We start from the raw sequence: 14,809 nt of genomic DNA on the forward strand, positions 1-14,809 counted from the left end.
TTAGCATTAATTAAAATTTAATTACTTCTGCTTAAATTCAAATGTCAAATTTTAAGGGAGCTGAAAGAAAATTAGAAATGCACAGTACAATGAACTGAGAGAAAATAATACAATTAATAGTACTTCTACAATAGTACGAGTTACATGTCTATCAAGATGTGAAACTTAAAAGTACATTGTTGAAGAAACTATTAAGAGACCAAATTACATAAAATATTTAATTAATAATTTTAACGTGCATTATTTTCGGAAAACCAGATGCTCACCAAAGGCGGGTAGTTTGAAATAAAGTTATGTTTTGAATTTCTTTTTAGTTTTATTTAATTAGCCCAGACTTACAAGAGCACAATAAACTTGGCAAACATTCTTTTTTTATTTATTGCATACTATTTTTTATTTATTGCATATAAAGTTGTAAAACCTAACAACTCATTTTTAGTATGTCCTTAAACACAGAAAATAAAAAATGTCCTGAAATTTTAGTTTTTAATTGAGAAAAATTTGTAGCTAAGTGTAAGTAGTAAGTAAGTTTAAGTAGAGTCAAATTTAAATAAAACGCATTTAAATTATCATTTAAAAAATGATTTTAGAAAAAAAGTGTTAACATTAATTGACTAAACATGACTAAACTGACCACAAATGACGGCAAAAAAAAGTTAAAAAAAAAAACGATTGATAAAAATCTAAGAACAAAATTTCAGAATGAAGAAAATAATCACACTAAATCTTTGTATTTAATACAATGCTTAACCTACCAAACCGGTGCTTTAAAGGAGCACAATTCTTCGATATGAACAGATACCTATTTCTTTCAAAAATTTTATTTACGAAGCACACGTTATTTGAGAAACTTGCTTTAAGAAGCTGTTTCTATTGTTAGTAGAATTCAAACTCATCTTTTTGCATGATCAGTAAATTATTTATTTCTTTCAGTCTCTCTTAGTATTCTCTGTATTACTCTGGTATATTCAATGTATTGTTTCTTATTTTAGCTAATTTCGATTTTTTTTTTTACTTGTAAAATTTTTTTACCGTGTTACCTACTATTCAATTTCTGTAATTCATAAATTGCATTATGTTGGAGCTTTTTTCTATTTTATGGATTATGTTAAAATGAATTCGTGTTATGTAGTATTACACAAAGGTTTAATCTAATTCAAGCACTGCGGCAGGCATAAGATTAATATAAACGTAACTTAACGTAATTAATATGAATCTGCGCGCAAGTAAGTCCTGTTTGTTACCTCTTGATCTAAAAATTATTCTAAACAAAAAAGTTCACACTGCATAGACTAGGTATTATAATAGATGCTTCACCAAAAAATAAGATTATAAGAGATAAGAGATTCATTTTTGATGCAGACATCGTCTTTGATAAAGATAAAATTGACCGACGATGTCTCAATTTATCCTTTTTGCATACACCTCCATAATTTGTCGTCAGATTAGAAGAGGATATGACCGTGAATCATATATCAAATGGCATATTATTTTAATCAATAACGGCGTGCGATATTGAATCGTTAATCACATAACGGACGAGGTTAATTTTGATTGGCTGCGGTTTGCACTCTGCTTCTTTCAAAGTTGATAGCGATAAGGCACCGCTTGCCGGGGATATAATATATAAGGAAACTCATCCGATTCACTTACTACTTCCCGCCGTCTCGTTGCCAGATTCATTCATCTTTCTTGCCCTTTCCGTAGGCGATTTACTCCTTAATTTAGAAAAATGGCCCACCTCGTCGGAAGTTACAAACTCGTTTCCAGCGAAAACTTTGGAGAATTTTTGAAGGAAATCGGTGAGAATTTTACAATTTTATTCTTATAATAACAAAATTAATGTTTTTCGTAATTAAAAAAAATATTATTTGTTAAGTAAGCAAGCATCTTTATATGTGAGCCGTTTGACTTGATTTTAAAGAAATCACCGTTTCATATTTCTGCATTTTCAATGAGAGTTAATCAATATTATGTTTAATTTCAAAAATAACGTTTTCCGTAATTAAACAAATATTATTTATTAATTAAGCATTTTTATGAGTGAGTGAACCGTTTCACTTCATTTTAATGCAAACACTGAATTTTATATTCTTTTAAGCTCATATTACCGGCATAAAAAATCATTTTGTAAAAAAACTCCATAAAGTAATATTTCTAATTATGTTCAACAATAAAAATTTTAAATGATTTTCTAAAATTTATCTGGCAATATACTATTTTTATAGCATTTCATTACATTTTTTTCATTTTTATTGCATAGAAATATATATCGAAATATATAAAGCATTCTTTAGCGATGTTACTAGTCAATTTTTGAAAAATTTAATTGAAAAATGTTAAGATATCAATCACATTTTAATTTTTAAATATCTTTTGCTAGAATATACAAATATGTTGTATTTATGAAGGCATTAAAATACTTTTTTTTTATTTTATTTTCATGTTCTTTCTTATGAATCCGTGTAAATAATAAGGCTTTCAAAAGCTACAAATTTCTTTTTTATAATGTTTAAAAAATAAAAATATTTGAAACTGAACTTTCGATGTTCTTTTCTTGAAAACTAGCTATTTCATTACTTGGAGACTATGAATACTGTCCAATGAAGCGATTTCTCAGATTTATTAAATAATGGTAACACAGATATATAATTTGATAATTATTTGACAACAAAAAGTGGTTAGTAAAAAAATAGGTCGTACAATAATTTTTACAAACAAAAAGTTTAAAATGCTGCCAAATAGTAAAATTTATAAAATGTTAATTAAAACATGAATTGCCGAGAATCTGCATCATGATAGAGCTTATCCGTTATGTTCTAGAAATAAAGGTTTAAAATAAGTCCTTAAAAATCTTACAGCAAAATGTATTAAAAATGTTTTAAAGTAAAGCAACAACTTTCAATATAAATTCCTCTTAATTTCGTTGTTCAGAAATTTAACATTCATCCCAACGTTTTTTTTTTAACTATATATATAAATAACTTTCAAATCTTATCCCAAATTAACTTTAACATTTTGCATTTAACTAAAAAATATATATATATTTTTCAATAAAAGTATGCAATAGCATTTTTTCTCAAAAATATTATTGGTCAAATATTAAAAGAAATGTCAGCAAAATTCGTTATCCCATTACATGCCTAATTTTTAAAGCTGAGTATTTTCTTCGACCCAGTTTCGTTATCAAGTTTCAGTTTGATTTCTCCATCAGACGCGGCTTATATCGAGATTTATTTTTATTCTTCTGTAAATATCTTATTAATGATATGGAACTTTAAAAAAGAAGTTCTAAGCTCTAAACCGAAGCATCGTAGATGATAAGACTTGATTCGTCTTACTTTGTATTAAATTTAAAATGTTATTCTTAATTATAACAGCAATAACCTTCTTAGAAAAAAAATATTTAATATCATTTCAACGTACATGTGTATAAAACGCAATAACTGCAACTATTAACAGCGCTGTTATAAAAAAAAATTTTTTTTTTAATCTTTAAGAATGAGAAGAAAATTGCATAGAAGTAAAATTAGTACAAATGATAATCTATGTTTTTGAATTTTAAAGAGCTGTAAAAATGAAATTTGTGTGATAATATGTTCTGATGTTTTTGAGGAAAATATTAGAATTTTGATCGATTTTTAAATAAAATTTTGAAAAACCAACTTTCTATGAGCATTTACTTCCCAAGAAATAAGTAGATATCAAATCGGAGTAGTTATAATTCCAACAGTTTGCCAGTTTTATAAGCGTTTTGAATTATTTTTGCATCACGAATAGTGTATCACACAATTTACAGATAGTATCATTTGCATATATATTATAAGTTACAGCACGGCTTTAACTTACCGAGATTATAATTTTCTGAGTTAAAAAAACAACAGCCAGTAGTATCTTTATAGGCATTTTCTGACTAATTTTTCAGTTAGGGGCTTGCATGGAAAAACGAATGCTAAGAAATTATATCTTTATTTTGTATATTATGAAGACATACAAGACTTATTATTTAGGAAGACTAACTGTGTAACCATTATAGTATGCGTCATGAAAAATTTTGATAGTATAAATGTTTATTATAGTTAAATAAATTAAAGTAATTTGAACGTGAATCATCTGTGCCGAAAATATGAGCCTAAATAGAATTCCAAAGTGGATGGCATCTAATAAAAATTAATAGAATTTTTTTAATGACTTAAATCTTAATCTTAAATTTGCAACGATAACAAGATCAGGAATTCGTTTTAAACAGCCAATTTCAGAAACAGCTGCATTTGTGTGTGCAAAAGGAGTGGCCGAGTATGGGTGTAAGTGATTTAGTTGGAAGTCTTCGACAGAAAAAAATGACTCATACGTAGCGGTCTTCAATTCAATAAAGCAATCTAGATTGCACCATTTCTTCTATAAAACTAAACAAGCGTAAAAAATTAAAACATATTAACTGGAAAGAATTTTTTAAAAGTAGCATCTAAAGAATTCGCCCCACTATTTTAGTGAGTCATCATGAACGCAATTTCTATCATACACACATTCGTGCTACCATTGATGTTAATGGTAAAATAACCAGACATTCTAGACAAGCTGAGACAATCCCAATTTTCACTTCTTTGTTCGAATCCCGACCCTCAAAATCCAAAGCATCCCGGAAACCTCAAAAATTGTTATTTCATATCAGGGATGAAAACAAATTTTATCCATTTAAAAAAAAAAATTTTTTTAATTAAATTATCCAGAATATCACACGCGAGTACCTGATAAGTATATTTACATGATTTCAATGCTATTTATAACTCAAGATATCTTTTATTTTTAAAATATAAAATAAAAATATTCTCGGACGATTTTTTAGGGCTAATCGTATTCTTTGTTCTTGCTAACTTTTAATACACTCGCTATCTTTTGATTTGTCTCCGATTAAAAGGGTTATCACTTTAATCAAGGTCAAGGTTGTATCCTTCACTATATTTCATTATCAAGCACATTTATTCCTGCTTCTTTCAGAAAGATGACTTTCCACAGACTTTCAGAAAGATGTTGAATTGAATGAGGGATCAGAACTGATTACAATCGATAAAAAAGGATGTAATACATGAAAAGATTTCTATAAATAGATCACTTTAAAACAGAAAAAGGCACAATCGGAAAGGAATAATTGGAAACATGCAGATTCAGTCGAATTACAATGCAAGTGGTTACGCTAAAATCAAATATATAGTTACTGAGTAAGATTCCAACTCACCGAGAGCAATTATTGCCATGATGTCCGCATAGTGATGCAATTTGAAATATTAAAATTAGCGATTTTTCAAACTGACTCTAAATTGTAAAATTAGAACCATTTACATATTCTTAACTTTTAAACAAGTACATCTTTGCAAAAATCGGCTATACACATCGGTTATATAAAGGCAATTTTGAGCTTTCTATCTTTAACTATCCTGGCTCACTTTGTGCTCTTTAAATTGATTGTTTCGTAAAATAGTAAATATGTAAAACTGTATATATATTTAAATATTCCTACAAAGAAAATGTTTCATATAATATTATTTAAATGCAGTTATTTATTCAAAATTTTTGAATCAATGTGTCCTGAAGTATTTAACATTGTATCCTGTCTCAAATGTTTGACAGTATAATCAAATTTCATAAAAGCATTTTAAAGTTTGATCTTATCAATACTTTCTGAACTTAAAATGTTGGCATGTCCAAAGATTTTTCTGCTCATGGAAATCCGCTTTGGAGTATTAGGTTGTTTCGAAAGTAATTTTGTTTTTTTTAATGAACATGAAAGATGATTTTCTTATAGTGAATAAATATTTTATTGAATTATGTATTGTCCATTCTGTTCCAAATACCTTTGGCCATCTTTCCGTCAGTAGCATGATTCTTCGCTTATAAAATTTTTGTTCTTTGCTGGTTAAAAACTGATCTAGGTGAATTTTGACTTCCTCATTTGAAGTAAAGGTTTTACCATCTAAAAAAATTTTCCAAACAGGAACAAATAATAATTCGAAGGTGGGAATATATTGGTCGTGATAATATATTCCATCTAAGATGTAAAAGCTTTCGGCGAGTTACCAAACATTTTTGTTGCCAAACTTGTATGAGGTCTCGCATTATCTTGGTGGAAAACTATATATTTTCTCTTGGTCAATTCTGGCTTTCTCTGTTTCAGTAAATCATTCAGTTTGTCGAGTTGATGACAGTACACTTCAAAATTGATCGTTATGTTGCCCGATAAAAGTTAAAAATAATTTTTGAAATCCTATCAAACAGACATCATCACCTTTTACTAATAAATATCGGCTTTCAAAGTGCTTTAATTTTTTTTACTTCACGATCTCTTGTGTTTAAGATACTTGTAGACAACCCATTTCTCGTCCCCATTGATGATGCACTTTGGATAATTTTTGTGGCTCTTGAGAAACAAATCACAGACGTTAACGCGACGGTACAAATTTCTTTCCGTAAGAACATTAGGAACATATATATCGAGCTTTGAGATTAAACCTAGGCGTTTTAAATGATCTTGAACGGTCGAATTCGATAAATTTATAGCTTAAGAGATCTCACGAGTTGTTATTTGCCGGTTTGCATCAATTAATGCCTTTATTGTGTCTTCAAGTGCTTGTGAGAGTTTTAACTGGCTGCCCAGAACGTGGTGCATCTTCAGCATCAAAATTGTTGGATCGAAATTTTGCAAATCAGTTTTGCCCCTGGCGTTCTGTCAGTACAGCTTCTCCATACACATCGGATAATTTTTTTCTCGCTTGAACAGCATTTTACCATTTCGATAGCAAAAAAGTAAAATGTCTAAAGTGCTACTTTTTCACTCTCCATATTTGAAAGGGCACCACCTAGAAATTACTGCGTAGAATCAATCGACTTTTTTACAAGCAAGCCTTGTTATACCAGCTATCAAAATATATAATGATTATGCGGCATAAGTATGAAGTCGGCAGTGAGAAATTACAATTAAGTCTTCTGTTGGGAAAAAACGAAATTAATTTCTTAACGGCCTAATAGTTGTTTTAGTATAATTATTCCGGTCATATAATAATTATATATAGAATCTTTCTTCATATTGATCAATGTTAATTGCAAACATAAATCCATTTGACGGAAAAAAAGCCGAAACGAAAATTTTGGTGTAACTGATGAAGAGAGCTGATCTTACAATACTATGTTTACCCATACACAATTTTCGTTAATGGATATGGACAAAAGAAATCAGCATCTGTTCACTTTCAACTGATAACTTCATTCTTGGTTTCAGAAGTGAAGTTTGATCTGATGGAATTGGTGTAAATGTATGCAAGATTGTGTTCTTTTGACAAGCATAAAAAAATGGTTTATTGAAATTTATTAATAAAATTTAGCTTAAATCATCCTTTATTTTTAAAAAAATTCCCGTCAATCATTTCTTTTACATGAAAAACAAAAGTAGCTTAGAAAAATAACCAAAGAATAATCCTAAGATTGACAAGAATTACAACCGTCATTGCTGTTGCAATAGTTATGGTTCGAAGTCCATCAGAACTCCACAAAAGACTGTTATTCTCAATAACCGTTAAGCAGCTATATATTAGTGGTTAAAACTTAGATAGGCAGCTATTCAGCAGTTTGAAAATTATCAGATAAAATAAAAAACTTTTAATCGCCGAAATGGAAAGAGGAAGTCATACTTAAACAAGGGGTGGAAACTGATTTGATTCCTATTAGGTATTGCCGGCAGAAGCATCTTTTTGATAAGAATGTCAGATACGTGCAACCTTGAATCGCGTGTGTTCTGACCTTTTGTGGACTTTCTCTTCTTCCCAAGATATGCCTCGTACTTTGACTGCCGCGTACATGTACTCTGTCTGGGAGAAAATCCTTATCATTGCAGCTAGTGTTACTTAAATCATACACTCATCCTCTTATCAATGAAATGTAAACTGTTATAAAGTTGGATATAACATTTTTCATTACAGGGCAGAAAGCATCCAGTGGGAAACAGGAAACAAAATGATAAAATAAAAATCGTACACTGAGGAAAGATTTACAAACTAAGGGAATGCTTATCGAAATCTTTTCTGCCAATCAGGAAAGCATGAGCTTCTGCGAAAGAAAATTTTTTTCATGATAGTCTCTTTTTTCAACATTATTTAACTTAATATTAACTTCATAAAAAAATGCAATAAAATTCTCATAATACTGGGATCTTTGTAAGATTACGGTGTTTTCTTTCTTTTGTTTTTCAGTTTTATCCAAATATTCCTGACTTTTTCAATATGTAATCATTTATTTCTTAATAAAATATGAAGAGAAAACTAAACTAAAGAATCACGACTATATATAGATCAAGTAGAGTTTTTTTCAAATATTGTCTCCTTTATACCCTTCATGGGAAAACATTTTAGGGCATGTTAGGAGGAGGATTTAACTTCAATGGCATATTAAGATGAAAATATAAGCATTACAGTAGAACAGCTGTGATGAGTAAAGTCGTGTATAACAACAGTTGCGGAATAATAATACTAGCGAAGATAATTATCGTTATCAACAAATGGGGCCTCTGGTTCTTTTTGCATCATAATCTAAAAAACAAAAATTAAGAAAACTTCAATATATAAAGTATTAAATTTGACTGTTGCTCCTTTCCCTTTATATACATAAAAAGGAGAAACAAATGTCTCCAAAAATTCTAACGAGAAGGGCGAATTCTAATCACTACTGCTAACAGTTCTTGTTTGCAGGCAACATGACATCTTCAAGGGTGAATACTAAGGCTTTGGTACTCAACTAAAATAGTCTGCAGGACAAATCCGGACAACTAAATTTAATTTCATAATTGCTGATTTGAACCCACAATGTACATTCTTCCATTCTCTCCTCCAGTTACGTAACTAAATGTTTCAGGGTAATTTTTTTTTTTACTTAATGTATGACAATATTATACAACTACTCTAGAATTCGTCTTCGCGATATCACGTTCACTGTTATATCAGAAACAAAATTTACAAAATCAAACAAGTAAAGAAAAAAGGGAAGAAAACAAGGATACCTTCAAATGCAAAACAAATTTAAAAATAAAAAATAAAAGTTTGTCCGGAACTATAATAACATGTAATAAATTGCGTACTTATTCAGAGATAAATGTTAGTGCTGAAATAATTGCCGAGCATTGATTTTCTAACACATAAGATTTCACCTAACTATCTTCAAGACATCAAAAATCTCAAGTTCCCTGAAAAGGATTTATTTCCTTACAGAAAATTTAAGAGAAATAGAGATTTAATAACAATTGCATAAATAGACAACGAAAACATGAACATCAAAACTGAAAATTCGATTCCACTTACCAATTCATCCGAATTTAGTCAAAATGTTAACGCTGGTTTCATTAAGAGTTTGAAGCAAATTCGTTTTACGAGACATTGTCTAAACATAAAATGATAGTTCAGTCCACTTAATCTGTACATAAATCTTGATTTCGTTGAAAATCATTAGACATTTGGCGGTGAATCCATAATATGAGAAAATTCAGGATAAACATAATATACTGATTAGGCATAATAATATATGTTGGTACGAATAGTATCTGTCGAAATCTGTTAACTCATCCAAACTTTGTATTTAAATGCAGACCTTCTGTAACAATTTCAGAAACAGAATTTAATAAATACTAAGTCATGATGCATTTAATTAATACTAAGCAATGCATTTTTTTTTTTCGTTTTTCTCCTTAAAAGCAGAAAAATATGATGCATGTCTATTTTTTCCTAGGTTATCAAATTCTCCCCCCTTCCCTTTTTCCATTTCATTTCAGTGCTCTAATCAACTTTATTGAAAAAATAGAACTGGCAAATTGTTTCAAATAGTGTCACAAGACCCAGAAATCAAACTCTAACTACAAAATGTTTTTCAAACGCTATCGGAGTAGAAAATCTAAATTTTACTGATTTTTCTTTCTTTCTTTTTTTTGCGTCTTCCACTTTCTTTTGAATGAAAAAGTTCCACTTATAATCATTTTTAAGATCCGATTATTCTACGGGGAGATAAAGATGTGAGTGTATGGCGATTGTGTATTTAAAAAAAAAGTACAAAAAAGAAAATCATTGTGATGAGAATAACACGTGAAGTCATTCATTCTAGTAACTTCTCATTATCTCAGAGTATTCCTATTATCTCAGGGCAAATATAAGTTCTAATTCAAACTCATGAACTTCGAACTCGGAGGCTTCAAACGTGTGTTCAGTTTTATAGGGCGTTGCCAAACCGAATCATGAGAAAAGCGAACTCTGCTGCTGCACAAATAAAGTTTTATCTTTCTATGTTAAGAATCGGGTGGATGCACTCTAACCCAAGATAACACTTATCATAGTACAACACCTTTGAGTGCCCGATATCATTTTTTTATTATTATTATTATCTGGGAAAGAAGAGGGTGGTTAACGACACGTGAACTTTCAAACAAGTGATGGCGGGAAATATATATCTTTTCTACAACTAAATAAAAAAAATTGAATATCTAAAAGATAATCTGATAAACTATTGACAGCCTTAAATAAATATTTCTCTTAATAAACAAAATCGTTCATGAAATTTGATTAAGGAAACCGATAAATATTTCAGTATTTTTTTTATATCTTACGTATAATTATTTCGATATCCTTAGAATTGACTTTAACGAAGTGGAATTCATGCATTATGCTACAGTGATATTTTTGATGTGCTGATATATATATATCAATTTTTTCTTAATTTTTTAAATTTCATTTTTAAGGTATACAATAAATCCAAATTTATTGCATAACTTCAAAAAGATTTTATTATTTTTTTAGTATTATTTCCTTTCCAGTTTTGAAAATCAGTTAATACTCAAGTAGAAGAAAATTATTAATTACTTTAGAGATGTAATTCCTATAAGAAATCAAGTAACCTTATATATAGAAGAAATTAAGCAGTTCTTACACTTATAAAATCTTGTCACAGTGTTCCAATGATCGATTTCAAAATCCGCTCTATATCACAATATAATCTAGTAATAATATGTTAGGATGAAAATAAGAAAATGCTTTGAAGCAAATAATATATAATTCAGTTTAATTGACATTGAAAATTATATTGCAGCAATTTTATTGGTTAACTTTTTAGGTTTGTCATCAGTTCTGAATGTTTGCTCCTAGATATCGAATTGGATAAGAAGAAAGGTTGAAACCCTTGTTCCTCATGTTTAAATAAAAGTATTAATCTTAGAGGAATATTTTAAATTAAAAAGATGCAGATATTAAAAAATCTAAACATAAATCAACGAACCTATAAAATAAATTGTTGATAGCTTAATTAAGTTAGAAATAAATTTTTAAAAAGTATAAATTTATAACAAAATATTTTTAATTTAATCAAGATTTTTGTAAGTTCACTGTAATGCGTGTAACACAAAAAGAAGTACGCGATAAAAGTTTTCAAATAGATATCTGCATTATTTTTTTTTAAATAAATCAACTTTATCGAAAGATGCTTACAATATTTTTCTATCTGTCCAAATTTTCAGAAAAATGTACTATTCTAAAACCTAATGGCATGTTTTCAGAAAAAATTGTAAAAATCAAATTTTAAGTTAATATCATGTTTCATATATAAGCCTGGATTCATTTTCAATGACCATTACACAACTATAAAATTATTTCGAGAACCAATAGCGGCAAAATTATTATTTTTTTTCTTTTCCAAATTTAATTTTCTAGAATTTCTACCAAAATATACCATTAAAATATATCTGAAATCGCAGAGCATTATTTTTAAAGTATGATTTTTTTTTATTTGTGAATTCAAACTGATAGAAAAGTAACTTTAAGCAATTTTTGATGAGTATTTTTACCAACAAGGTTGAACTTTTCGAAAAATATTGCTGCTGTCTAACCGAAATACTTATGAGATATTTCCTTTTATATAATATAAATGGAATTACTAAAATTTTGATATTTACAGTTTTTTGAAATTTATTTCAGACCTATTTAATCTATTTTATTTTTCGACGATGTAGTATATCGTTTTTTAATACCTGTAACTTTAAAATCTTTTACTAGTCCTTTAACCGTTTATTTAAACTCGAAAAAGCAATGTTAAAATGTTTTCACCTGTATCCAATCCAATATCCAGGAAGCAAGCATACTGATTTTTTTTTTTTTTTTTTTTGGATAGCCAATTTAACAAGTTAATAAAATTGCAATTATGTATTCTCTCCCCCCACCCTTTTTATACTTTTCATGATAATTTAATTAGACTATTAATATCTTAATTAAAAAATGTAGCTTTAAGCACAACACTGCTGGTTAATTATTTGATAAATGCTAATATAGATTGAAAAAATGCTTTTTTTCTTCTCTTGCAGGTGTGAACCTGATGACCCGCAAACTGGCTGAGACTTCCAAGCCAACAGTGGAAATTAAGCAGGAAGGTGACGAGTTTGTCATCAAGACCATCGCCTTCAAGAACTCTGAAATCCGCTTCAAGCTGGGACAGGAGTTCGAAGAGAAGAGGTTGGACGGAAACACCGTGAAGGTAAGACTAGTAGCAAAACTTGCTCTTTAAATTCAGTTACAAATGTTTAAAACTTTGATCGTACTTGCTGTACTTCCTGAAAAGTCTGATACGGCAGAGAAATTCTTACGATCTATTATATTACTAGAATCATTCAGTTTGTATATTTTCAATATAAAAAGTAATAATTATTATTTTAAAGGATTAAAAGAAATTTGAAACATTAAAATTAACATTATATATAGTTAGCATAGAAATAAATACATCATCAAAAAATTAATATAATTCATATTAACCTAAATAATGTGAGAGCTCCAATGTAATACATTTTCCAATAATAACCGTGCGCAATTATTCTGAAAAAGTTCGATATAATTATAAAAAAAAAAGATTTGCATACATTTTTCTTCTCCTACATATTTATAGCGACAACTTAATATTTTAATTCTATTTTACAGACCGTCATCACTCTCGAAGATGGAAAACTAGTCCAGAAGCAGTTTGGAGATAAGGAAGTTACCATCGTTAGGGAAGTCGACGGAGACACCCTTAAAGTGGTAAGTGCCTACAATTACGATTAAAAAAATGAACTTGACTAGCAGTTATCGATTCATTTAAGTTGAACTAACAAACTGAAACAATAAAATGAAATGTTTATCTATAAATATTTTTGTCATTCTCAAAACAATTTTGTATTGTGAAAAAACTTAGGAATTCAAAATATTAAAACAGTTGGACGCAGTAAGTCAACCGGGCGCCTGCAGACAATTATAAATTTTGAGACCAGTCTTTACAAAATGTTACAAAAAAATTCCAATGCTATAAAATTAATTAGTGCACTATATATAATTTACATCGGCTTCATGCTTATTAACTTCATAGTATACTATAATTGGGTACATTTTGCAACAGTGTATCTCAAATCTACAAAATAATAATTGATTCGATCGTAAAAACCGTTTTCCTCGGAATTGTTTATTGATCGTCACGACAAATATTTGAAATTAATGCAGCTCATAATTCTTTAAATACTTCTTAAACATGATTAAGGTACAGGATTTTATCTCATATCATTTGAAAGTTTGACTATCTGAACAGTCTTTCATCCCTTTCAATTGTGATACACACGTTACTAATAAACTTATAATTAGATAAATCATTAAATGGACATTGTAACGAAACAAAAATGCAAGTCTTAGTTTATTCAAAATCTACAAATCGCCCATGTTACACTTATATTTTTGTATTTATTTGTAGCAAGTATACATCTTAGGATCAATTTGCTGTTTAATATATCTCAACCAGTTGTAATGCACAGGCAACCACTTTAGAATTAGCTTACTATTTCACAAATCTTGATGTTATCAATAGCCTTACAAAGTTAAGGAGAAATTTTAAGAGCCATCAAGTTAAAACGAAAATTTATCTTGGTTTTTATGGTGCAAGGATCAAATGCGGTCAAACCACAAATCAAAACGAAACATAAACAATAATTAAGACGAAATATAACATTGATTGCATATTTCTTTAAGCTGAATTTTAGGAAAAAGATTCTTTAGATAACAAATTGATATCCACTGGCAGCGAATAATTAAATATATATAAAATGTTTAAATCAAAGTTTTTAAATCTGTGAGTAGAGGAGCTCACATGAATGTGGGTGCAATGAATCATAGAAAGAGATTTTATCAGATTTTAATATTTCTAATTTACATTTTATAGAAAAATATGTTTAATTGAGTTTTTCGCCTTAATATTAATTTATGCTTCGTTTTCCCTTCTCATTGTCCTATTCGTATGTATATTTTGGGTCGCGGAAAAATTTCATTCATACAATTCGTAGAATAATTTCATAATTAAACTGAAAGATTCAAGAAACCCTGTGAATATATGAAAAAACTGCATTGCATTTCACAATTTTTTTTCTTACTTTCTTATATGTTGGCTAAAAAGTTTTACTTTTTCCTCCCACAGGTGTGCACATCAGGCAGTGTAGTATCCACAAGATTGTACAAGAAGGAGTGAAGATCCTGATCACCCCTTCAGTTGAATCACCTCATAAGACACACAAAAACTTCACCGATCCAGTCACCTCTTCCCAAACCATCGGGAATTTTAATCCAAATCTTAACTATCATGTGTCCGGCCACGGTGAATCAATTGTATCTAATTCTCTGCAATATCGATTTCTAAAACTGCTTCATGTTTTGTGGTTGTCAAATTTATTGTGACTTAAACTATATGTAGCAATTATGATATAAATAGTAGAATTACATTCTTTTGA

General features: G+C 28.9%; 1 protein-coding gene across 1 annotated transcript; it reads left to right on the top strand.

Moving 5' to 3' along the window:
* The first annotated feature begins 1,634 nt into the window (after positions 1-1,634).
* On the top strand, positions 1,635-14,809 carry LOC129958815 (fatty acid-binding protein-like). The gene is made up of 4 exons (XM_056071513.1): positions 1,635-1,802; positions 12,377-12,546; positions 12,984-13,082; positions 14,500-14,809. Exons 1-4 carry the CDS (start codon positions 1,733-1,735, stop codon positions 14,548-14,550), a joined length of 390 nt encoding a protein of 129 aa, XP_055927488.1. The 5' UTR covers positions 1,635-1,732; the 3' UTR covers positions 14,551-14,809.

This window comes from Argiope bruennichi, chromosome 2, assembly GCF_947563725.1.
Source record: "Argiope bruennichi chromosome 2, qqArgBrue1.1, whole genome shotgun sequence".
NCBI classification, from domain to species: Eukaryota; Metazoa; Arthropoda; class Arachnida; order Araneae; family Araneidae; genus Argiope; species Argiope bruennichi.